This window comes from Oncorhynchus nerka, unplaced genomic scaffold (genome assembly GCF_034236695.1).
Source record: "Oncorhynchus nerka isolate Pitt River unplaced genomic scaffold, Oner_Uvic_2.0 unplaced_scaffold_1596, whole genome shotgun sequence".
NCBI lineage: Eukaryota > Metazoa > Chordata > Actinopteri > Salmoniformes > Salmonidae > Oncorhynchus > Oncorhynchus nerka.
This window is the reverse complement of record NW_027039722.1, coordinates 25,837-52,233: the sequence shown is the minus strand read 5'-3', so window position 1 is coordinate 52,233 and position 26,397 is coordinate 25,837. Positions and strand designations below refer to the sequence as shown.

At 45.5% G+C, this 26,397-nt stretch overlaps 1 protein-coding gene across 2 annotated transcripts; it reads left to right on the top strand.

The window, feature by feature from the left end:
* The first annotated feature begins 4,151 nt into the window (after nucleotides 1–4,151).
* Nucleotides 4,152–18,022, top strand: LOC115124323 (amyloid beta precursor protein binding family B member 2-like). Of its 2 annotated transcripts, none has more exons than XM_065015225.1 (6): nucleotides 4,152–10,093; nucleotides 11,213–11,288; nucleotides 13,788–13,877; nucleotides 14,130–14,245; nucleotides 14,462–14,644; nucleotides 16,424–18,022. In XM_065015225.1, the coding sequence occupies exons 1-6, from the start codon at nucleotides 9,947–9,949 to the stop codon at nucleotides 16,595–16,597; spliced, it is 786 nt and encodes a 261-aa protein (XP_064871297.1). In that variant the 5' UTR covers nucleotides 4,152–9,946; the 3' UTR covers nucleotides 16,598–18,022. The 2 variants fall into 2 exon arrangements, with proteins under 2 accessions (XP_064871297.1, XP_064871298.1); XM_065015226.1 differs by having other exon boundaries at nucleotides 4,155–10,093; nucleotides 13,788–13,868; nucleotides 16,424–18,019.
* The last annotated feature ends 8,375 nt before the right edge of the window (nucleotides 18,023–26,397 follow it).

Below are 26,397 nucleotides of genomic sequence, written 5' to 3'. Positions count from 1 at the left end.
TGTAGTAGTCTCTCCCGGAGGAGGAAACTGTAGTAATCTCTACCGTAGGAGGAAGCTGTAGTAGTCTGTACAGTAGGAGGAAGCTGTAGTAGTCTCTACAGAAGGAGGAATCGGTAGTAGCTCTACAGTAGGAGGAAGCTGTAATAGTCTCTACTGTAGGAGGAAGCTGTAGTAGCCTCTACTGTAGGAGGAAGCTGTAGTAGTCTCTACCGAAGGAGGAAACTGTAGTAGCCTCTACAGTAGGAGGAAGCTGTATTAGTCTCTGTAGTAGCAGGAAGCTGTAGTAGTCGCTACAGTAGGAGGAAGCTGTAGTACTCTGTACAGTAGGAGGAAGCTGTAGTAGTCTCTGCAGTAGGAGGAAGCTGTAGTAGTCTCTACTGTAGGAGGAAGCTGTAGTAGTCTCTACCGAAGGAGGAAACTGTAGTAGTCTCTACTGAAGGAGGAAACTGTAGTGGTCTCTACTGAAGGAGGAAACTGTAGTAGTCTCTACTGAAGGAGGAAACTGTAGTAGTCTCTGCAGTAGGAGGAAACTGTAGTAATCTCTACCGTAGGAGGAAGCTGTGGTAGTCTCTACAGAAGGAGGAGGCTGTATTAGTCTCTGCAGTAGGAGGAAGCTGTAGTAGTCGCTACAGTAGCAGGAAGCTGTAGTAGTCGCTACAGTAGGAGGAAGCTGTAGTACTCTGTACAGTAGGAGGAAGCTGTAGTAGTCTCTGCAGTAGGAGGAAGCTGTAGTAGTCTTTACAGTATGAAGAAGCTGTAGTAGTCTCTACTGTAGGAGGAAGCTGTAGTAGTCTACTGAAGGAGGAAACTGTAGTAGTCTCTACCGAAGGAGGAAACTGTAGTAATCTCTACCGTAGGAGGAAGCTGTAGTAGTCTCTACTGTAGAAGGAAGCTGTAGTAGTCTCTACCGAAGGAGGAAACTGTAGTAGTCTACTGAAGGAGGAAACTGTAGTAGTCTCTACCGAAGGAGGAAACTGTAGTAATCTCTACCGTAGGAGGAAGCTGTAGTAGTCTGTACAGTAGGATGAAGCTGTAGTAGTCTCTACAGAAGGAGGAATCGGTAGTAGCTCTACAGTAGGAGGAAGCTGTAATAGTCTCTACTGTATGGGGAAGGAGGAAGGAGGAAGCTGTAGTAGCCTCTACTGTAGGAGGAAGCTGTAGTAGTCTCTACCGAAGGAGGAAACTGTAGTAATCTCTACTGTAGGAGGAAGCTGTAGTAGTCTCTACCGAAGGAGGAAACTGTAGTAATCTCTACCGTAGGAGGAAGCTGTAGTAGTCTCTACAGTAGGAGGAAGCTGTAGTAGACTCTACTGTAGGACAAAGCTGTAGTAGTCTCTCTCCAAGGGATGGGAGAGTATATGCTATACAGTACAGCTTAGCCTATGTGTATATGCTAATTGTACAGACATAACATACACACACACACACAAAGAAAAAAACAAACACACACTAACACATAAATCAACAACACACACACACACACACACACACATACACACACAACAATGTGTATTTAGTAGTTTGGCACCAGTGGTGTCACACTAGAGTGACTGTGACATCCTACCAGAGGCCTTGTCTCAGTCAGGAGAACATCAGATCGGAGTGGTATGATGTATAAATGATCGGAGACCAGAGAACAACGGGAGGGACATATGTCTCTCGCTCTTTGTCTTTCATCTCACTCACCCAATCTCTCCTAGTCCCACCCACCCACCTAGCATAGCCATGCTGTTAAATATGTAGTGGGATCTTAGGAGTGGTGACACTTCTGGATCTCTGTGTGCTCCTTTTTCCACACCCACCTCTCTCTCTCTCTCTGTCTGTCTCTCTCTGCCTCTCTCTCTCTCTCTCTCTCTCTCTCTCTCTCTCTCTCTGGTTGTTCAGAATTGGGTCAGCTACATGTGTGCTTAGTAGATGGGCTGTAGATCTTCCCCCTGAAATCATTTTGACTGAAATACTGCTTCATTTTCAACAATTTGTTATCACTCTCCCCTGCAGTTGTAAAAGACCCAACAGCACTGCATAGTCTATTATCACACCCTCTGCTGCATAGACCACTGCATCGGCCATAAAACATCCCTCCACTTTACAGACGGCAGTCATACACTGGTGTGGGCTACACTAAATGTAATACACCCGAGACGTTTTTATTTTTACATGGACTTAACTTTGCCCCAGTTCTGCGCTGCCTCCGGCTGTATCGATGATGGAGCACGGGTACGTGTGTGCTCCCTGCGTTCCGTTCCTGCGTGCGCGTGAGTGTGTGTATGCGTCTGGTGTGTATCCCCCGCCCTCCTGGCCCTGGGTGTTGAGGGAGAGCTCGTTTGGGTGTGTGTAACACTGTGTATCGCTGCTGTAAACAATTTGACAGTGCAGGGAGGTAATTAAGGCCAGACATTAGATGTTAGACATTAGCACTAATGGCTGTGGCTTGTGACTAATTCACCACACTGCGCAGGGCTTTCCTCTCTCTCTGTCACTGAGATGCACAATACATGCTTCATGACCACAACACATACTGCACTCCATAGCACATACACAACACATACTGCACTCCATAGCACATACACAACACATACTGCACTCCATAGCACATACACAACACATACTGCACTCCATAGCACATACACAACACATACTGCACTCCATAGCACATACACACCACATACTGCACTCCATAGCACATACACAACACATACTGCACTCCATAGCACATACACAACACATACTGCACTCCATAGCACATACACAACACATACTGCACTCCATAGCACATACACAACACATACTGCACTCCATAGCACATACACAACACATACTGCACTCCATAGCACATACACAACACATACTGGTTTCCTGAACTTCTGCCATAATATAATATGTATAGTGCCTAGCAGTGGTTTAGTATTCTCTTTATATTCTCTAATATATTCTAATTGTTGATAGAATAAATCAACAGGAGCCGTACTTGGGGATTGGAGAACGCGTCATCAGAATGCATTATGGTATTCCAGTTTGTGGGGAGACACACAGTGTTGGGACTTTGATGATTGTAGGAGAGAAAGTATACTTCCACCCACTCAGTCCTATCTCCACAGTGGTTACATAGTCTCTTTATTCTGACTATAAAGGACATGATTGGGACTGTGTTAAAAGGGTTAAATAACTAATTTAGTGACCAATGATTAATTCACTCTTGTTGCTAGACTCCAGTGTTTGTCAATTCACTAAAACCTGACCATAGTTGGTGTGAAACTGGACTCAACCTGAATAAATGTGAAACTGGGCTTAACATGAATCAAATCAGATTGAACCAGAGTCAAACCAGATTCAAAGCAGGTGTCTATACACTAACTCTCCTCACCCCTCTGACCCTCACACCTTTGTGTACATGACTGTGTCACATTCAGAACACTTATTCAGTCATTTACATAAATTATTAGCATTTGTAACAACATTTGCATAGGGACTGGCACTTTTGCATACGGTCTGCAAAGCTGTTTGATAATTGCAGTCTGTGTGATGTGTGTGTAATGGTGTGTGTGTGTGTGTGTGTGTGTGTGTGTGTGTGTGTGCGTGCGTGCGTGCGTGTGTGTGCGTGTGTGTGCGACAGATGGTGGAGAGGACAGACAGGCTCTTTTGAATAATTCCAGGGATTAGGGAGCAGTAGAGAAACTACAGTCAGCCAAAGTTACAACAGGTTAGGGAGTTACAGTCACAATTATACAATGACACTTTTATGGTTATGGTAACCGTTGACTACCTCCTCCTCGTCTCCTCAGTTCATTCCACCTTCACCTCTCCACCCTTCCCTCCATCCTAATCACCACATCCTACTAACTCCTACTCTTACCCCTTGCCATTCACCCCAACTTCCCCCAAACCCTCCCACTCTTCTCCAGTCATACCACTCCTACCTCAGGGGACCTCTCTCATTCTCCTTGCCCCAGAGCCTCCATTCCCCCCAGGGCCTCCACTCCTCTCCCTCCTACCCCCCTGGTTCCTCCATGGTACCTACAGCCTGGCCCTAACCATTAAAGCAGCAGGGGAGCTCAGTGAGACCTCCAATACCTGAATGCCTCTCAATTCAATTCAATTTAAGGGCTTAATTGGTATGGGAAACATATGTTAACATTGCCAAAGCCAGTGTTAAAGTTAAATAAATCATTCAAATGAACAGTAAACATTACACTCACAGAAGTTCCAAAATAATGAAGGCATTTTAAATGTCATATTATTTCTATATGCAGTGTTGTAGTGATGTGAAAATATGGGTTGTATTTACAATTATGTTTGTTCTTCACTGGTTGTCCTAATATTGCTGCTGTGATGGCACACTGTGGTATTTCACCCAGTAGATATATGGGAGTTTATCAAAATTGGGTTTGTTTTCAAGTTCTTTGTGGATCTGTGTAATCTGAGGGAAATAATTGATGTGTCGCTAATATGGTCATACATTTGGCAGGAGGTTAGGAAGTGCAGCTCAGTTTCCACCTCATTTTGTGTGCAGTGTTCTATTAGGTTCTATTAGGTTCTAAGTTTTCAGAGTAAATAACTCACGGACTCTAGAGAAGCTTAACCAAGTTGAATTCTTCACAAAGGGTCGATACAGCTGTAATTCAGACAAATATATTTAGACAAATACTTTTCCACCACCACAAGTATATGTTCTCCACTTCAGGCACTCCTCCTTCTCTCCAGTCCTTACATCTTATGGTTCCACAGGAGGAGGGTAACAGGATAATAACCCATAATTTCTCCCTTCAGGGGATCTGACTGACAACCCCTCCTTCGCCTAATCCACAGATGTCCATCCGCTTCCCCTATAGCAATCCTGTGACTTCCTCCCATCCACCCAACACATTCCAAAGCCATCTGTCTTCTACAGAGAACCATTAACTTCTGATGTAAAAACCAGTCTCTTACACTCCTTTAAATACCATGCTTCTGCGTCTGATCTTTCATATCTCTAGTATATCAATGTTCAAAGTTTACCCCGAATCCAACAGTTCACATAGCCTGTCTTCTCTTGAGAGCCAGGTCTATGCTCACTGAGTCTGTACATAGTCAACGCTTTCCTTAAGTTTGGGTCAGTCACAGTGGTCAGGTATTCTACTGCCGTGTACTCTCTGTTTAGGGCCAAATAGCATTCTAGTTTGCTCAAATTTTTTGTATTAATTATTTTGAATGTGTCAAATAATTGTTTTTTTGTCTTCTCATGATTTGTTTGGGTATAATTGTGTTGCTGTCCTGGGGCTATGTGAGGTCTGTTTGTGTTTGTGAACAGAGCCCCAGGACCAGCTTGCTTAGGGGACTCTTCTCCAGGTTCATCTCTCTGTAAGTGATGGCTTTGTTATGGAAGGTTTGGGAATCGCTTCCTTTTAGGTGGTTGTAGAATTTAACGTCTCTTTTCTGGATTTTGAAAATTAGCGGGTATCGGGCTAATTCTGCTCTGCATGCATTATTTGGTGTTTTACGTTGTACACGGAGGATATTTTTTTGCAGAATACTGCATGCAGAGTCTCAATTTGGTGTTTGTCCCCTTTAGTGAATTATTGGTTGGTAAACTGACCCCAGATCTCACAACTATAAAAGGCAATGGGTTCTATAACTGATTCAAGTATTTTTAGCCAGATCCTAATTGGTATGTGGAATTTTATGTTCCTTTTGATGGCATAGAAGGCCCTTCTTGCCTTGTCTCTCAGCTCATTCACAGATTTGTGGAAGTTACCTGTGGCTCTGAGGTATGTATAATTTTTTGGTGTGCTCTAGGGCAACGATGTCTAGATGGAATTTGTATTTGTGGTCCTGGCGACTGGACCTTTTTTGGAACACCATTATTTTTGTCTTGCCTGTCTGTCTCTCTCTCTCTCTCTCTCTGATCTCTGCTGTGTCTCTGGTGGTCACAGTTAACTGATCCTTAATGATAGTGACTGACTGGGGAGGGATAAAACCCCTCTCTCTAACCGAAGGGTGTTATCTCACTCAAATAGGATCGGTGTGACACCGGTAAAATGATTGTGCTTCAGTCAGGTGTATCGGTAAACTTTAATGGGGTTTCACAACTGTGTCGCCTCAACACTTTACCAAATGAAATGGAGGTGTGTGTGTGTGTGTGTGTGTGTGTGTGTGTGTGTGTGTGTGTGTGTGTGTGTGTGTGTGTGTGTGTGTGTGTGTGTGAACCAGGGAGCAGCTGTTTCCACTGCTGCTTATCTCACTAACTCTCTCTGGTTTCTACTAATACTGTCTAGCTCTTTGGTTTCTACTAATAGTGTATATCTCTCTGGTTACCACAAATACTGTCTAGTGCTCTCTGGTTTCTACTAATAGTGTCTAGCTCTGGTTTCTACTAACACTGTCTAGCTCTCTCTGGACTGTATTAATACTGTCTAGCTATCTCTGGTCTCTATTAATACTGTCTAGCTATCTCTGGTCTCTATTAATACTGTCTAGCTCTATCTGGTCTCTACTAACACTGTAGCTCTCTCTGGTCTCTACTAATACTGTCTAGCCTCTCTGGTCTCTACTATACTGTCTAGCTCTCTCTGGTCTCTACTAATACTGTCTCCCTCTCTGGTCTCTTAATACTGTCTAGCTCTCTCTGGTCTCTGCTAATACTGTCTAGCTCTCCCTGGTCTCTACAAACACTGTCTAGCTCTCTCTGGTTTCAACTAATACTGTCTCCCTCTCTGGTCTCTACTAATACTGTCTAGCTCTCTCTGGTCTACTAATACTGTCTAGCTCTCTCTGGGCTCTACTAATACTGTCTAGCTCTCTCTGGTCTCTACTAATACTGCCTAGCTCTCGCTGGTCTCTACTAATACTGTCTGGCTTACTGTCTAGCTCTCTGGTCTCCACTAATCCTGCCTAGCTCTCTCTCTGGTCTCTACTAATACTGTCTAGCTCTCTCTGATCTCCACTAATACTGTCTAGCTCTCTGGTCTCTACTACTACTGTCTAGCTCTCTGGTTTCTATTAATACTGTCTAGCTCTCTCTGGTCTACTAATACTGTCTAGCTCTCTCTGGGCTCTACTAATACTGTCTAGCTCTCTTTGGTCTCTACTAATACTGTCTAGCGCTCTCTGGTCTCTACTAATAATGTCTAGCTCTCTCTGGGCTCTACTAATACTGCCTAGCTCTCTCTGGTCTCTACTAATACTGTCTAGCTCTCTGGTCTCTACTAATACTGACTAGCCCTCTCTGGTCTCTACTAATACTGTCTAGCTCTCTCTGGTCTACTAATACTGTCTAGCTCTCTCTGGTCTCTACTAATACTGTCTAGCTCTCTCTGGTCTCTATTAATGCTGTCTAGCTCTCTCTGGTCTACTAATACTATCTAGCTCGCTCTGGTCTCTATTAATGCTGTCTAGCTCTCTCTGGTCTACTAATACTGTCTAGCTCTCTCTGGTCTCTATTAATACTGTCTAGCTCTCTCTGGTCTCTATTAATACTGTCTAGCTCTCTCTCTCTCTGTGTCTCTGGTCACTGATAAGTGGAGTGGATCATCAAAGCCAGGATATGTTTGAATTAACCCTCATTCTGTCCTGAATAAGAAAAGCCGACTCCCTCTCTTCTCCTCTGTATAGTACAGTATATTATGTTTCTTATATAACAGTGATGAGGAGAGGAGGAGAGACTGCCAAACTGGTACTGCTCATTCCCTCTCCTTCTTAGCTTAGCTGCTGTGGAAAATTGGAGAGAGAGAGTGGGTAGGAGAGCGAGGAGGGGTAGGAGAGAGAGGAGGGGTAGGAGAGAGAAGTGGAAAGTAGAGTAATGAAGGGAGATTAAAGTGGGAATGGATAGATGGAGGTTACAAGAGAAAAAACTGTGGGGAAAGTAGAGAGAGAGGTGGAGAGGTAGAGAGGTGGAGAGGTGATTCAGTTGCACATACAATAGGTTTAGTGTGTATGTTGGCATGTCAGACAGCAAAGGTGTGATGTGTCATAATGGAGCAGAACGCTAAGCTCTGCCGCTGAAATGAAAAGTACACAGAGGCTGACAGAGCTGAAGCTTCCACACACACACATACACTGCTCAGGGAATGGAGAGCCCTTCTGATTGGGGCCAAAGAGCATGCTCTGTGATACAACTTCTATAGACTTAAGTCTGAGTCACTCTGCTCCCCTGAATATTCAATGTACTAACAGTGTCTTTCTCCCGTATTCATCTGCATTTTCTTTTTCTTTCTCCTTCTGTCTCTCCTCCCCCCTCTCTCTACCTCCCTCCTACCTCCCCTTTGCTTCCCTGGACCTAGAGAAAGGTAAATGGTTTGTGTGCTACATGTGTTGCCTTCTATCTTCAATGTAATCATTGTGTCAAGTCCTCCATTTTACCTGCAGTCACACACCTCTTCAGCTGCCTGGGGAGTGACAGATAGACAGGCAGACAGACAACCTGGGAGTTAGATCTGCTCTTTAGACAGACAGACAGACAGACAGACAGACAGACAGACAGACAGACAGACAGACAGACAGACAGACAGACAGACAGACAGACAGACAGACACCCTGGGAGTTAGATCTGCTCTTTAGACAGACAGACAGACAGACAGACAGACAGACAGACAGACAGACAGACAGACAGACAGACAGACAGACAGGGAGTAAGCTCCTCTCTTTAGACAGAATACAGTACTCAGACTGACGCTCACTCAGTCACCACATGCTGTTTTTAACTCAATACTGTATCTCTGTTTCTGTTCTCAAAATACTTTAAACTCATGTAGACTCGAGGCCACTGTATTCTGCGACAGAATTATGAAATGTCCTGCGGCTTGTGAGACATAATGCCTAAATACACACACACACACCTCCCCCTTCCATTCTCTCCGCTGGCCAGGAGCAGAGTATTATCGACCCAAAGTGTGTGAGCACACAATTAAGCAGGAAGACAGGGCTGGTAATGGACTCATAAACAAGAGAAGCACCACTGTAATAAACGCTGAGTATGTGTGTATGTCACAGCTGCACCTGTGGCTCTGCTCTGCTACCCTGCATGGCCCCTCAGCATGGCTCCACTCCCCAGTCCCCTCTTCTTTAACTGACATTCTTCCTTTATCACTCTGTTTTTCTGTCCATGGTTTTCCAGATTCCCTGTCTGCTCTATACTCTGATGATTCTCTGTTGATGGTGTATGTATACAGGTGTTGTATTTCATCCTCATCCACCTTTATCTGCCTCTCTCTCTGCCTCTCTCGCTGGAACTCTCTCTCTCTCTGCCTCTCTCTCTGCCCCTCTCTCTCTGCCCCTCTCTCTCTCTGCCTCTCTCTCTCTCTGCCTCTCTCTCTCTCTGCCTCTCTCTCTCTCTGCCTCTCTCTCTCTCTCTCTCTCTCTCTCTGCCCCTCTCTCTCTGCCCCTCTCTCTGCCTCTCTCTCTCTCTGCCTCTCTCTCTCTGCCTCTCTCTCTCTCTCTCTCTGCCTCTCTCCCTCTCTCTCTCTCTCTCTGCCTCTCTCTCTGGCATGTGGCAACTGTCTGATGTTCTCAGCATGGCATTTTGTTTGTTTGTTTGTTTGTTTGTGTGTGTGTGTGTGTGTGTGTGTGTGTGTGTGTGTGTGTGTGTGTGTGTGTGTGTGTGTGTGTGTGTGTGCGTGCGTGCGTGCGTGCGTGCGTGCGTGCGTGCGTGCGTGCGTGCGTGCGTGCGTGCGCGCGCACCCTAGAGAAGACAGTTATCTTCCTGAGGCAGTGAATGATAACTGTGCACTAAGTATAAGGAAGCACTCATCAATGGAAACACAAGTGAACAAAGTACCTTCTATTTATAGCTCAACCATACATTACATGTCAGGGTATATATATATTGGCCTTTTACTAATTCAGAGAAGAGATTTCCTACTAGTGGAAGCCTCTGTTTTCTACTCCATGCCTTTCAAAAACATGACTCAATGGTCAAATATACTGAATTATCTGCTATATACATACCTGTACGTTTTATATACTGTAGATATTCATGTCATATGATATCTTCTGTGCGTCCTATAGGGACTTTGCCTATGTGGCGAGAGACAAAACCACACGGGTGTTGAAATGTCATGTGTTTCGATGTGATACCCCTGCAGAAGCCATAGCAACGAGTCTCCACGAAATCTGTTCCAAGGTGAGTTGGGCCTGCCGTTTCAGACAGAGACGAAGTAGACTCAGACACACAGTACACGCTCACATAAATGTCCTGTCTTTTCACAGAAGTCTATGAAATGTTACTGAAGTTGAGTTTGCCTATTCAAGTGGAAGAAATAGAAGGAAGCATTGTGATCCTGCTTACAGTATGTGTACCCCTAGCAGTACCACTCTCTGTCCCAGGACAGTTGGCAGTTTTTAATGTGGGGTGTTAATCCTCCCAGGGTTAGGGAGGTGCTAGCCCTGGAAGGTGTGTAACTGAGTCCGAATGTCCTGCTCCTTTATCATACTGTAAAACAATCCCCTGACTACTGTTTCAGACATTGACAACTCAGGCAGGGTCTGTAGGGTTCAGACCATACATGACCTCGAGAAGAGCACTTGACTCAACAAAATGAAGAATATTAGTCTGGCGAGGATGATCTACAGTTCGGTCAAGAGATGGTGACCTACTTTGAAAAGAGTCACCACGTCTTTTCTCAGTGTTTCTCAGCTCTTAATCATTTGTTGGTTTAGCAGTCCCAGACAGAACTAAAAGAACAATCCGGGCCCCAAACAAAGTGACTAATTTGCGGGTGTGCGTCAGTAAATCAGTGTCTCACTCCACGTTATCTATTTAAACACAGTTCCTACTGCAGAGGGGAAACTTACTGGCCTCGGACTCTGCTGTTGTGCAGTGCAACGAGTGTGTGTATTTGAGCGTGTGTGTGTGTGTGTGTGTGTTCCCCTGTGAGCAGAGAGTTGCAGACTTTGATTAATGACTCCTACAATGAATCAACTATCTCGAACAGGGAGTGTGCCACATTGCAGTGCCCTCCACATTATTGTTGAGGAGGGATGCTGCTCTACATCAGTAAGAAAGGAGGAAGAGATGGAGAAGAGAACATGGAGTGATACATTTATTTGAAATATTTCTCCATTTTAGTTCAAAGAACACGTAATGACTTGTCCTTCTTAGTTTGAAGTTGAAACACTTTGAAGGTTCTTTAACTTTACCCCTTCATCCCCCCTGTTTTTAACCCCTCTCTTCCCCTGTCTCTGACTCTCCCTCTCCCTCCTCCTATTTTTCCCTCTCTCTCGCTCCTCCACTCGTCTCCAGATTATGGCTGAGAGGAAGAGTGCCAAAGCTGCTGCCGGCAGCTCATCCCAAACAGGCTCCGATGTTCCTCTCCAGGGTAGGAGTTTGGTGACCCACACACATACAGTAGTACTGATATCTGTTTAGGGAATTGGAGTTGAGCGTTAAAGGGATACTTCAGGATTTTGGCTATTAGACCCTTTAACTACTTCCGCAGAGTCAAATGAACTTGTGGATACTATTTGTATGTCTCTGTGTCCAGGATGAAGGAAGTAAGAGGTAGTTTCACAAGCCAATTCTAACTAGCTTTAGCGCAATGACTCGAAGTCTATGGGTATCTGCTAGAATTATTTTCAATGACATCCACATTTTGTTACATTACAGCCTTATTCTAAAATGGATGAAATGTTTTTTTCCCTCATCAATCTACACACAGTACCCCATAATGACAAAGCAAAAACAGGTTTGTAGACATTTTTGACAATTTAAACAAAAAAAACTGTAAATAACACATTTACATATGTATTCAGACCCTTTACTCTGTACTTTGTTGAAGCAGCTTTGGCAGCGATTACAGCCTTGAGTCTTGGGTATGACGCTACAAGCTTGGCACACCTGCCAAGTTTCTCCCATTCTTCTCTGCAGATCCTCTCAACCTCTGTCAGGTTGGATGGGGAGCGTTGCTGCACAGCTATTTTCAGATCTCTCCAGAGATGTTTGATCAGGTTCAAGTCCGAGCTCTGGCTGGGCCACTCAAGGACATTCAGAGACTTGTCCCGAAGCCAGTCTTTTTATATCCACTACCGTTCAAAAGTTTGGGGTCACTTAGAAATGTCATTGTTTTTGAAAGAAAAGCCTTTTTTTGCCCATTAAAATAACATTAAATCGATCAGAAATACAGCGTAGACAGTGTTAATATTGTAAATGACTATTGTAGCTGGAAACGGCTGATATTTTTATGGAATATCTACATAGTTGAGACTAGAGTTTCTCAAACTAGACACTCTAATGTACCTTCCTCTTGTTCAGTTGTCCACCGGGGCCTCAGTTGTGCACCAATGCCCCAGTTCATCAAAGCGAGATTCATACAGAAAGGGTTTGTCGAGATCAATGTGGAAGAACTTGACTGACCTGCACAGAGCCCTGACCTCAAACCCATCGAACACCCTTGGGATGAATTGGAACGCCGACTGCGAACCAGTCCTAATCGCTCCAACATCAGTGCCCAACCTAATGCTCTTTTGGCCGAATGGAAGCAAGTCCCTGCAGCAATGTTCTAACATTTAGTGGAAAGCCTTCCCAGAAGAGTGGAGGCTATTATAGCCGCAAAGGGGGGACCAACTCCATATTTAATGCACATGATTTTGGAATGAGATGTTCGACGAGCAGGAGTCCACATACTTTTGGTCATGTACTATATCTGCTAGCATAGATACCCATAGACTTCCAGTCATTGCACTAACGCTACTTAGCAATTGCGCTAGTCAGCGACTTCCTTCAAAGTACACGCAACTCATTGCCAAAACCCTGAGGTATCCCTTTAACGCCCATTCTATATTTCATGTGTGTTTCACTGCAAATGAAAAAAAATGCCCCTTATGGATCCAGAACTGGACTGCAAACACGTGTTAATGAAAAAGATAGCCGTGCTGTGTTCACTTCATGAATTATGCTGACAACAGTACAAGGTCTCACAACAACAGCACAAAACCTTTCTCACATCGTGGTGTTAATGCTATTCCACATTTTCCATTCCACTACGCCGCAACACATATCCATCCTCCTTTTCATGCAAAGTTAATTAATGATAGATGATTTCAAAAAACAACACATCCCATAATTTGGCTTTGAGGCAGGATCTGCTGACTGCAGTGGAAACACCTTTGTTCTGTGCATAGAATAAAAGTTCTACATTGGCTTTGAGCTCGCAGGAGCAGCTGAGCTCATTCAAAGCCCATTAGTGTTGCGTAGCGAGCCCTGACTCTCAGCAACCCCTATTGAGAGATCAAAGCTCTCATTGGGTGAACATCGCTCACTCGCTAGCACGACCAAACTGTCTGCGCACTCCACTCGCCAGATCCCTCCACCATCTCTCCCCTCCTTTAATTCCATCCCTCGTTTCTCCTGACCCTCGGGCAGAGTGTAATAGGAAGTCGGCTAACTCCTGTTCTGTCATTTTCACGGGGTGTTGGTGTTTAAACCATCTTATCCTCTTCTCTGTGTTAGAGGGAGGGAACCCCCTCAGGCCAGCCTGTAGATAGACATTTGTTTTTCAGTCTCTCTGAAGTTCTGCCCACTTGTATGAATAGCCATCTTCATTTTTTTTTTTTTGTCATATGGCTTAATTAGATGCAACAGCATCTGAAATATTTCAGTCTTCACACAAGTATCTGTATTTTAGACTAATAAGCCTGTTTGGACATTTGTTTGTCTGAGTCTTTGCTCGGATGTGCTTTTCTCTCTCTCTCTCTCTCTCTCTCTCTCTCTCTCTCTCTCTCTCTCTCTCTCTCTCTCTCTCTCTCTCTCTCTCTCTCTCTCTCTCTTTATATATATATATATATAATATATATATATGTGTGTTTGTGTTCTCCCACAGAGTTTCCCATGCCAAAGACTGAGCTGGTGCAGAAGTTCCATGTGCACTACCTGGGGATGACGTCCGTGTCTCGTCCCATAGGTAAGAGAAGTAAGGAAACAACTAACACAGCCGTGCCTAATCACCTGCACCTGTCCCGTTAAACATAATCCATACTCCCGTACACATACTGAAGGTAGAAAATGAATTCAGGTTTCACCTCTCTCAATTCAATTCAAGGGCTTTATTGGCATGGGAAACATGTGTTAACATTGCCAAAGCAAGTGAGGTAGATAATATATAAAGTGAAATAAACAATAAAAATGAACAGTAAACATTACATCTCTCTCTCACTCTCTCCAGGTATGGACATCATCAATGGGGCTATAGAGAGCCTGGTGTCCTCCACAGGGAAGGAGGACTGGACCCCTGTTACTCTGAGTGTAGCAGACGCCACTGTGGCTGTTATCAAGGAGAAGGCACGTAGCATCTTTTCTCCACTTAACTACAGATTATTACTGACTATACCACAGCATCCATTCAGGGTTTTATTTGTTATCCAATAGATTCACCTGTGATCGACATGGACGGACACTGTTGGTTCCTCCCTCATCATGACAAAAACAATCTACATTTCTATCTGAGTGTTCTCTAAAAATCCTGTCTCTTGCCTTCCCCATTGGTCCCCTGGACAGGAAGAAGAGGAGGAGATACTGGTGGAGTGCCGTGTGCGTTTCCTGTCCTTCATGGGCGTGGGCCAGGACATCCACACTTTCGCCTTCGTAATGGACTCTGGGAACCAGCACTTCCAGTGCCACGTGTTCTGGTGTGACCCCAACGCTGGCAGTGTGTCTGAGGCTGTCCAGGCAGCCTGTGTGGTGAGCTCACACACATAGCTATAGACAGACAGACATAGACAGACGTAGTCAGACAGATGTAGACAGACAGACAGACAGACAGACAGACAGACAGACAGACAGACAGACAGACAGACAGACAGACAGACATAGACAGACAGACAGACACGTCTACATTGTCCACTTATTTTTCACGGTCTATCATTCTATTATATTTTAACAATCTAAACCAGGATGTGAACATGACGGTAGGGTTAGGACTGTGGTTACGGCCAGGGTTAAACCAGACAGACAGACGTAGACAGACAGACGGACAGACAGACGTACAGACGTAGACGTACAGACGTAGACAGACAGACGTAGACGTACAGACGTAGACGTACAGACGTAGACAGACAGACGTAGACGTACAGACGTAGACAGACGACAGACGTAGACAGACGGACAGACGTAGACAGACGGACAGACGTACAGGCAGACGTAGACAGGCAGACATAGACAGAAAGACATAGACAGACAGACAGACAGACAGACAGACAGACAGACAGACAGACAGACAGACAGACAGACAGACAGACAGACAGACAGACAGACATAGACAGACAGACAGACAGACACGTCTACATTGTCCACTTATTTTTCACGGTCTATCATTCTATTATATTTTAACAATTTAAACCAGGATGTGGACATGACGATAGGGTTAGGACTGTGGTTATGGCCAGGGTTAAACCAGGATGTGGACATGACGGTAGGGTTAGGACTGTGGTTATGGCCAGGGTTAAACCAGGATGTGGACATGACGGTAGGGTTAGGACTGTGGTTATGGCCAGGGTTAAACCAGGATGTGGACATGACGGTAGGGTTAGGACTGTGGTTATGGCCAGGGTTAAACCAGGATGTGGACATGACGGTAGGGTTAGGACTGTGGTTATGGCCAGGGTTAAACCAGGATGTGGACATGACGGTAGGGTTAGGACTGTGGTTATGGCCAGGGTTAAACCAGGATGTGGACATGACGGTAGGGTTAGGACTGTGGTTATGGCCAGGGTTAAACCAGGATGTGGACATGACGGTAGGGTTAGGACTGTGGTTATGGCCAGGGTTAAACCAGGATGTGGACATGACGGTAGGGTTAGGACTGTGGTTAGGGCCAGGGTTAAACCAGGATGTGGACATGACGGTAGGGTTAGGACTGTGGTTATGGCCAGGGTTAAACCAGGATGTGGACATGACGGTAGGGTTAGGACTGTGGTTATGGCCAGGGTTAAACCAGGATGTGGACATGACGGTAGGGTTAGGACTGTGGTTATGGCCAGGGTTAAACCAGGATGTGGACATGACGGTAGGGTTAGGACTGTGGTTAGGGCCAGGGTTAAACCAGGATGTGGACATGACGGTAGGGTTAGGACTGTGGTTATGGCCAGGGTTAAACCAGGATGTGGACATGACGGTAGGGTTAGGACTGTGGTTATGGCCAGGGTTAAACCAGGATGTGGACATGACGGTAGGGTTAGGACTGTGGTTATGGCCAGGGTTAAACCAGGATGTGGACATGACGGTAGGGTTAGGACTGTGGTTATGGCCAGGGTTAAACCAGGATGTGGACATGACGGTAGGGTTAGGACTGTGGTTATGGCCAGGGTTAAACCAGGATGTGGACATGACGGTAGGGTTAGGACTGTGGTTATGGCCAGGGTTAGGGTTGAACCAGGATTTGAACATGAAGGTAGGGTAAGGGTTGTGGTTGAGGTAGACTCTGATGTACTTTCCTTCTCTTCCTCCTCTCCTCTTCCTCAGCTGCGGTACCAGAAGTGTCTGGTGGCCCGCCCGCCCCCCCAGAGAGCTAGCTCCTCCTCCCCGCCACCCGACTCGGTGACACGCCGGGTGACTACCAGCGTCAAGCGTGGAGTCCAGTCTCTCATAGACACTCTGAAAACAAAGAAACCATCCTCAGAACTGCCCCAGCAATGACGGACAGCTCGCTGACCACACCCCCAACCCCAGCCTCTGGCTCTGTCACTCACACTATCGCCACAACTACGACCTACAAACACGCCTATCCAATACCAGCCATGGTAACCAACAATGTACATACATGTTAACTTATTACCACTGGGCAGACCAAAGGACGAATGGGGCTGGATAGTGACATCTGCTCAAAATAATAAAAAGTGAAATTATCTGCAGAAGAAGAAGAGGAGGAGGAAGTCCAAGCTTCAGCATGATGAGGTGCTGGTGATTTGTGTCTCCATTGGAACTTTCCATTTACCTTTGAACTCTGCCGTGTCATAGCAAAACTGTCCCACTTTAGCCAGTCCACTCCTGTCTTCACCTGGCATCACCCCAGTCTTGTGGAGTATTATAACTACTGAGCTCTAATGGAGTATTAGACTACTACTGAATAACACTAGACTTACCTGAGAAAAATAACCAATCCCCATTGAGTGCTGGCTTAGATGCATCAGGAGGTCCATTGACCTCCTTTATCTTCCCTGTTTTCTACTTGTTGGACACAGTGAGAGCAACCCTGTTCCCATCACAGTGCCTAACAGTAGCATTCCAGAATGGGACACACACACGTCTCTTTAAGACGTCTGTCTCATTGACGTGGAAACGGGACATGCTTATGGGGAAAGCCAACCATCACGGACAAGGCCACTGACCAATCAGCACCATCCAGCTGCTCTACCCGACCTAGTAACCTTTGACCCCCAGACTGCAACAGAGACGTGTCATGTGATGGACTATACAGGCATGATGTAATAACATAGACAAGAAGTAAACAGAACATGGGAACCAATGTATTCCATTCCCTGGCTCGGAGTTCCATCTGGCTCACAAAACAGACTGAACCAATGTCTCATTTGAGGAGGGGTGCGCGATTGTACTATAATTACCCCTCTGATTGTAAAGTAATGATTGTATCCCTGGTTGGAGAGGAGATGTTAGAGATGAGGAGGAATGGGGTGGTAATGGTGCTGCATGTGTCTGTAATCTGAATGTGAGGAGATGGATAGATCGTTATGGGGGAGAGAGGTTACTGAGGAGGGTGTCAATATGGACATAGATGCTCTGCACAAAAGCCCAACCCCACCAGACTATCTATCTATATATATTTATATATATATCTATATACACACACACAAACACACACACACACACACACACACACGACTGACTCCTATTGGACCCAGGGACACCTCTCTCAACTCTGTGAATGCAATATGCAATCCAATCCCCCAAAAATATAGATGTGAAAATACTGTCATTAATGTGCTCTGTTCTTCACTCATCTCGACACCATGTAAATGTAATCGGTTGTGAAAATAAATGCATTACCAAAAAAGGGAAGGTCTTCAAAGTGCAGGTTTATTTTCTCATGTAATAGCTCAAGTCAATGCAACAACACTCCCGTCCATATGTATTTGGACAGTAAAGCTAGCATTTTAAATGTGTCTCTATACTCCAGCCTTTTGGATTTGAGATCAAATATTTCATATGAGGTACATATGACAGTACAGATAGTTCACTTTTATTTGAGGTTATTGTCATATCTGTTTTACCATTTAGAAATGAAAGCACTTTATAGATCTAGTCCACCCATTTGAAGATGTTGTCCAGTATTTGGACAAATTCACTTGTAGTGTATTAAAGTAGACAAAAGTTGAGTATTTGGTCCCATCTTCCTAGAAAGCAATGACTACATCAAACTTGTAACTACATACTAATTGGATGCATTTGCAGTTTGTTTTGGTTGTGTTATGTTTTGCCCAAAATGAACTGAATGGTAAATGATGACTGGAATCATTTTTATTTCTAAGTGAGTAAATAATATGTTTCTGAACACTTCCAAATCAATCCTGAGTGGTGCCATGATTAAGAAAAGTCATGAATAACCATGAATAATGATGAGTGAGAAAGTTACAGAGGCTGCAACAAAGCACGCTAACCTCTTACCATTACCAATATCAGGGGAGGTTAGCATTTTGTGGAGGTTATGATATTTGCACCTCTGTAAATGTCTCAATCATCACTTTTCGCAATCCATATATGACCAAATCCATTTTGGGGGGCACGTACACATATTTAGCAGATGTTATTGCGGGTGTAGCGAAATGCTAGTGTTCCTAGCTCCAACAGTGCATTAGGATCTAACAATTCACAATAATACACAAATCTAAAAGTAAAAGAATGGAATCAGGAAATATATAAATATTAGATTGAGCAATGTCGGAATGGCATTGACTAAAATACAGTAGAATAGAATACAGTATATAATATGAGATGAGTAAAGCTGTATGTAGACATTATGTAAACATTATTAAAGTGACTGCTGTTCCATTATTAAAGTGACTGGTGTTCCATTATTAAAGTGGCCAGTGATTCCAAGTCTATGTATATAGGGCAGTAGCCTCTAAGGTGCAGGGTTTGCGTAACTGGATGGAAGCCGGCTAGTGGTGGCTATTTAACAGTCTGATGGTCTTGAGATAGAAGCTGTTTTTCAGTCTCTCGGTCCCAGCTTTGATGCACCTGTACAGACCTCGCCTTCTGGATGATAGCGGGGTGATCAGGTCGTGGCTCGGGTGGTTGATGTCCTTGATGAACTTTTTGGCCTTCCTGTGACATCAGGTGCTGCAGGTGTCCTGGAGGGCAAGTGTTTTGCCCCTGGTGATGTGTTGCTGGTGATGTGTTGGGCAGACCGCACCACCCTCTGGAGAGCCCTGCGGTTGCGGGCAGTACAGTTTCTGTACCAGGCAGTGATACAGCCTGACAGGATGCTCTCAATTGTGGATCTGTAAACGTTTGTGAGGGTTTTAGGGGCCAAGACAAATTTCTTCAGCCTCCTGAGGTTGAAGAGGCGCTGTTGAGCTTTCTTCACCACACTGTCTGTGTGGGTGGACCATTTCAGATCATATCAGTGATGTGTAGCCCAGGAACTTGAAGCTTTCCACCTTCTCCACTGCGGACCCGTCGATGTGGATATGTGCTGTTTCCTAAAGTCCATGATCAGCTGCTTTGTTTTGTTGACGTTGAGTGAGAGGTCATTTATTTGAGTAAGAGCACCACTCTCTCAGGGCCCTCACCCCCTCTCTGTAAGCTGTCTAGTCATTGTTGGTAATCAGGCCTACTACTGTTGTGTCGTCTGCAAACTTGATGATTGAGTTGGAGGCATGTGTGGTCATGGGTGAACAGGGAGCACAGGAGGGGGCTGAGCACACACCCTTGTGGTGCCCCTGTGTTGAAGATCAGCGAAGTGGAGGTGTTTTTTCCTACCTTCACCACCTGGGGGGCGGCCCGTCAGGAAGTTCAGGACCCATTTGCACAGGGCGGGGTTCAGACCCAAGGCCCTGGGCTTAATAATGAGCTTGGAGGGTATTATGGTGTTGAATGCTGAGCTATAGTCAATGAACAGCATTCTTTCATAGCTATTCCTCTTGCGATTGATTCGTCTGTGGATCTATTGGGGCGGTAAGCAAATTGAAGTGGGTCTAGGGTGTCAGGTAAGGTACAGGTGATATGATCCTTATCTAGCCTCTGAAAGCACTTCATGATGACAGAAGTGAGTGCTACGGGGCGATAGTCATTTAGTTCAGTTAACTTTGCTTTCTTGGAAACAGGAACAATGGTGGAAGCAAGTGGGGACAGCAGACTGGGATAGGGAGAAATTGAATATGTCCGTAAACACTCCAGCCAGCTGGTATGCACATGCTCTGAGGACGTGGCTAGGGATGCCGTCTGGGGTGGCAGCCTTGCAAGGGTTAACCCCCTTAAATGTCCTACTCACGTCAGCCACTGAGAACGAGAGCCCACTGTCATTGGTAGTGGGCTACGTTGGTGGCACTGTGTTATCCTCAAAGTGGGCGAAGAGGGTGTTTAGCTTGTCCGGAAGCAAGATGTCGGTGTCCGCGACGTGGATGGTTTTCCCTTTGTAGTCTGTGATTGTCTGTAGACCCTGCCACATAAGTATTGTGTCTGAGCCATTTATTTGCAACTCCACTTTGTCTCTGTTGTCACGCCCTGGTCGAAGTATTTTGTGTTTCTTCATTTATTTGGTCAGGCCAGGGTGTGACATGGGTTTATTGTGGTGTGTTTTGTCTTGTTTTTTTGGGGGGTGTTGGGTGTGTGGCTTAGTGGGGTTATCTAGCAAAGTCTATGGCTGTCTGGAGTGGTTCTCAATCAGAGGCAGGTGTGTATCGTTGTCTCTGATTGGGAACCATATTTAGGCAGCCATATTCTTTGAGTGTTTCGTGGGTGATTGTCCTTATTCTGTGTTAGTTTACACTAGTATAGGCTGTTTCGGTTTTCGTTACGTTTATTGTTTTGTAGTGTTTGTAGTTAGATTCGTGTTACGTTTGTTCATTAAACATGGATCGCAATCTACACGCTGCATTTTGGTCCGACTCTCCTTCACCACATGAGAACCATTACATCTGTACTGAAGTTTTACCTGTTTGATTTCCTTACGGAGGGAATAACTACACTGTTTGTATTCGGCCATATTCCCACTCACCTTGCCATGGTTAAATATGGTGGTTCGCGCTTTCAGTTTGGCGTGAATGCTGCCATCTATCTACGGTTTCTGGTTTGGGTAGGTTTTAATAGTCACTTACCCGTCGGTACAACCTCTCCTATATACTTCCTGATGTACTCAGTCACCGTATCCTTGTATTTGTCGATGCTATTCTCAGAGGCTACCTGGAACATATCCCAGCCCGCGTAATCAAAACAATCTTGGTCAGACCAGCGTTGAATAGACCTTAGCACGGGTACTCCATGTTTGAGTTTCTGCCTATAGGAAGGGAGGAGAAAAATGGAGTCTTAATCAGATTTTCCATACGGAGGGCGAGGGAGGGCCTTGTAGGCATTTGGAAAAGTTGAGTAGCAGTGGTCCAATCTTTTTCCAGCACAAGTACTACAGTCAATGTGTTGGTAGAACTTCTGAAGCATTTTCCTCAAATGTGCTTTTTTTAAATCCCCGGCTACAATAAATACAGCCTCAGGATATGGGGTTTCCAGTTTCCATAAAGTCCAGTGCAGTTCTTTGAGGGCCATTGTGGTATCGGCTTGAAGGGGAATATACACAGCTGTGACCATAACCAAAGAGAATTCTCCTGCCAGGTAATATGGTAGGCATTTGATTGTGAGGTATTCTAGGTCGGGTGAACAAAAGGACTTCAGTTTCTGTATGTTATCAAAATCACTCATTGAGTCGTTAATCATAAAGCACCCCTGCCTTTCTTCTTCCCGGAGAGTTCTTCATTCCTGTCTGTGCAATGTACTGAGAACTCAGCTGGCTGTATGGATAGAGACAGTATATCCTGAGAGCCATGCTTCCGTGAAACAAAGTATGTTACAATCACTGATGTCTCTTAGGAAGGAGATCCTTGCCCTGAGCTTATCTACTTTATTATCCAGAGACTGAACATTAGTGAGTAATATACTCGGAAGCGGTGGATGTTGTGCATGCCTCCTGAGTCAGACTAGAAGTCCACTCCGAATTCCTCTTCTCCGCCGATTGTGTTTTAGAGCAGCCTCTGGAGTAAGTTCAATTGCCCTGGGGGTGCGACCAAAGGATCCAATTTGGGAAAGTCGTAGTCCTGGTCGTCATGCTGGTAAGTTACCGCCGCTCTGATATCCCAAAGTTATTTCTGGCTGTATGTAATAACACAAAAGCAATTATGGGCTAATAATGTAAGAAATAACACACACAAAAATAATACTGCAATGTTGCTTAGGAGCTAGAAGCAGAGCTGCCATATCTGTCGCCGCCATTACCCGTAATCATGGTACCATCCACATTAACGTAAAAGTTTTCAGAGACTTATTCTATTCTTATTTCCCGTTCTTAAGTTTCATTTTTGCAGTTTTATTATTTCAGTTTTGTACACCAGCTTCAAACAGCTGACAATACAATAGTTTTTGGTTATGGAAGATATATTTAAAAGCAGTTTAGATGGTTCAATGACTGCTTGTTTTGTCACATAAACTGAAATAAGGCAAACTATTAGAATTTTAGCAACCAGGGTATGGCGGAGAGATTACTGCATAGTGCACCTTTGAAACATTATTAAGACAAAGTGCATTAATTACCATTCAGTTACTATTGGGCAATATATAAAACATATTCTAAACGGTAAAAAGATATGAAAGAAAATGCCCTCAAATAAAAGGTGTCATTCTGAAGAGAGTGGAGGAGAGGAGAAGAGAGGAGAGGAACCATGTCATTTCTGCTAGCTGCAGGGTCAGCACAGCACATTGCTCTCCCCTCCTCTCACTCTCCTCTCTCTCCCCTCCCTTCTTCTCTTCTCTACCCTCCTCTCTCTCCCCTCCCCTCTCTTCTCTCCCCTCCTCTCTATCCTTTCTCCCCTCCCCTCCCCTACTCTCTCTCCTCTCCTCTCCCATCCCCTCCTCTTCTCTCCCCTTCCCTCCTCTCTCCCCTCCCCTCCTCTTCTCTCCCTTCCCCTCCTCTCTCCACCAACTGAATTATTCACACTTACTGAGAGTAGGGGGGAGAAGGGGGGAGGGAGTGTGTGTGTGTGTGTACATTTGAGTTGCAGTGCAGATGTGTACGAGAGACAGGGTGTGTTTATGTGTGAGCGTGCGTGTGTGTGTGTGTGTGTGTGTGTGTGTGTGTGTGTGTGTGTGTGTGCGCGTGTGGTGTGTCATCTGAGCGGGGTCTTTGGGGATTGCCCTCACTGTGTTGATGCTAACTCACACAAACAGGGGGCGCTGAATAATTCAATAGACTCTCTCCCTTTCTCCTGTCCCTCCTCTCCCTTCTTCTCCTCCTCCTCTTCCTCCTCCCCCTCTTCCTCCTCCCCATCCCTTTAAATCTCACATCCTCCCCATCTCCCCTCAGTTCTGTTCAAGCCTCTCAAGTCATCCTCTCTCCTTAGGCACACTGCTAAACGTGTGTGTCGCAACAAGCCCCAAACACCACATAGGTCCAACACAACCCCATTCACTGACTGTAACACATTCTGTTTGACCCAATTCTGCCATTCTCACTGCTCCTCTAATGACGGGGAAGAACATCCCACCGCTACCATGCAATTCTACTCACCTAACCCCAACCTAACTCCAGGCTGAAAGAAAAACACACATGATTCTTACTTCTGTCTGTGTAGGAACACCTGACCAACCATCTATGTGGACAGCCCCACTGCAGACAGAGGGTTCCACATATACCGCATATCTCAACACAGTTTATTGTCCCTAACTGTTCTTATATGGAAACCTCATAAAGAGTTTTACTGGGCCCGATGTGATGCCTGCTCCCAGGGAGATTGCATTCCCACACTTATCTAATTGCTTTTTTTTACGGCGCTTTTCAGAGTGCCACAATAACTTTTGATTAGCTGAGTTTATTGGAGGTGGAAAGAAGCCTGTTTGAGGTGCTATTATGGAGGTTTGATGATCTGTTCATCCCTGTCTGAGGAGGTATAAACATGATGGATGACAGTTGGATGAACAGATGCTGCCGTGAAGGATAGAGAGCAGAGAGAGAAGAACAACTCTCTCACACCCTGAGAGGGGAAATGGCTTCATAATCCACTGTGTCGTTAACGATAGAGCAGGTTTCATAATATGGAGGAATATCAGAAATGGGGCCATGTTTGGGAATTTGGATTATAGGGGCCTGTGTTGCCGACCGTAAGCAGCCAAGCGTCCAGCTAGGTGGGCAGGGAGGAAGCTAGGCTAGCGGTACGATTGGCCGTGGCTCAGTGAAAGTAGCTTCCCCATCATCATTACGCCACTGCACCACACTTAGCATCTAAAGCCCAGTAAAGCACAGCTAAGCTGCCGTGAATGAAGTCTCACTTAACACCTACCTACAGACAGAGAGAGAGACAGAAACTGTAGGGGAGGGGGTGATGGAGAGAAACTGCAAATGAGAGAGAGGGAGAGAGGAATGTGTGATAGTTTGATAGAGATGCAGTAGATTGACTTTACAAGAGAGATTCCATGAGAGAGGGATAGTCCGAGAAAAATAGATACTCTAGAAGACATTGATGTGAGAGAAGACAGGAAACGCAGTGAGGGAATGGTGGTCAGAGAAAATAGACAGAGATAAAGTTAGGATTTAAATCAAGACGGGAGACTGAGGAGAACCGTGAGAGAAACACACCTCTCCACTCTTCCACATCAACATAGACAGCCTAGTCATTCATCATAACACTCTCGGAAAAGAGATCCGGGGCCTGTGACAGCATTGAACTGAATCAAATCAAACTTTATTTGCCACATGCGCCGAAATACAACAAGTGTGGACCTTACCGTGAAGTGCTTACTTACAAGCCCTTAACCAACAGTGCAGTTTAAGAAAACTAGTTAATAAAATACTTACCAAATAAACTAAAGTAAAAAATAATAAAAAAGTAACACATGAAAATAACAATAACAAGGCTATATACAGGGGGTACCGGTACCGAGTCAGTGTGGAGACTATATACAGGGGGTACCGGTACTGAGTCAGTGTGCAGGCTATATACAGGGGGTACCGGTACCGAGTCAGTGTGCAGGCTATATACAGGGGGTACCGGTACCGAGTCAATGTGGAGGCTATATACAGGGGGTACCGGTACCGAGTCAGTGTGGAGGCTATATACAGGGGGTACCGGTACCGAGTCAGTGTGGAGGCTATATACAGGGGGTACAGGTACAGAGTCAATGTGGAGGCTATATACAGGGGGTACCGGTACCGAGTCAGTGTGGAGCCTATATACAGGGGGTACCGAGTCGGTGTGGAGACTATATACAGGGGGTACCGGTACCGAGTCGGTGTGGAGGCTATATACAGGGGGTACCAGTACCGAGTCAGTGTGGAGGCTATATACAGGGGGTACCGGTACCGAGTCAGTGTGGAGGCTATATACAGGGGGTACAGGTACAGAGTCAATGTGGAGGCTATATACAGGGGGTACCGGTACAGAGTCAGTGTGGAGACTATATACAGGGGGTACCGGTACCGAGTCAGTGTGGAGGCTATATACAGGGGGTACAGGTACAGAGTCAATGTGGAGGCTATATACAGGGGGTACCGGTACAGAGTCAGTGTGGAGGCTATATAAAGGGGGTACCGGTACCGAGTCAGTGTGGAGACTATATACAGGGGGTACCGGTACTGAGTCAGTGTGGAGGCTATATACAGGGGGTATCGGTACCGAGTCAGTGTGGAGCCTATATACAGGGGGTACCGAGTCGGTGTGGAGACTATATACAGGGGGTACCGGTACCGAGTCAGTGTGGAGGCTATATACAGGGGGTACCAGTACCGAGTCAGTGTGGAGGCTATATACAGGGGGTATCGGTACAGAGTCAATGTGGAGCCTATATACAGGGGGTATCGGTACCGAGTCAGTGTGGAGGCTATATAAAGGGGGTACCGGTACCGAGTCAGTGTGGAGACTATATACAGGGGGTACCGGTACCGAGTCAGTGTGGAGGCTATATACAGGGGGTATCGGTACCGAGTCAGTGTGGAGCCTATATACAGGGGGTACCGAGTCGGTGTGGAGACTATATACAGGGGGTACCGGTACCGAGTCAGTGTGGAGGCTATATACAGGGGGTACCGGTACAGAGTCAGTGTGGAGGCTATATCCAGGGGGTACCGGTGCAGAGTCATTGTGGAGGCTATATACAGGGGGTACCGGTACCGAGTCAGTGTGGAGGCTATATAAAGGGGTACCGGTGCAGAGTCAGTGTGGAGGCTATATACAGGGGGTACCGGTACCGAGTCAGTATGGAGGCTATATACAGGGTACGGT

Bases quoted from the DNA above. Each gene is read 5' to 3' on its own strand.
- LOC115124323 (XM_065015225.1), top strand. From the start codon at position 9,947: ATGTCATATGATATCTTCTGTGCGTCCTATAGGGACTTTGCCTATGTG. The intron at 10,094-11,212 runs GTGAGTTGGGCC...ACTCGTCTCCAG, and splicing joins TCCACGAAATCTGTTCCAAG to ATTATGGCTGAGAGGAAGAG. The intron at 13,878-14,129 runs GTAAGGAAACAA...CACTCTCTCCAG, and splicing joins TCGTCCCATAGGTAAGAGAA to GTATGGACATCATCAATGGG.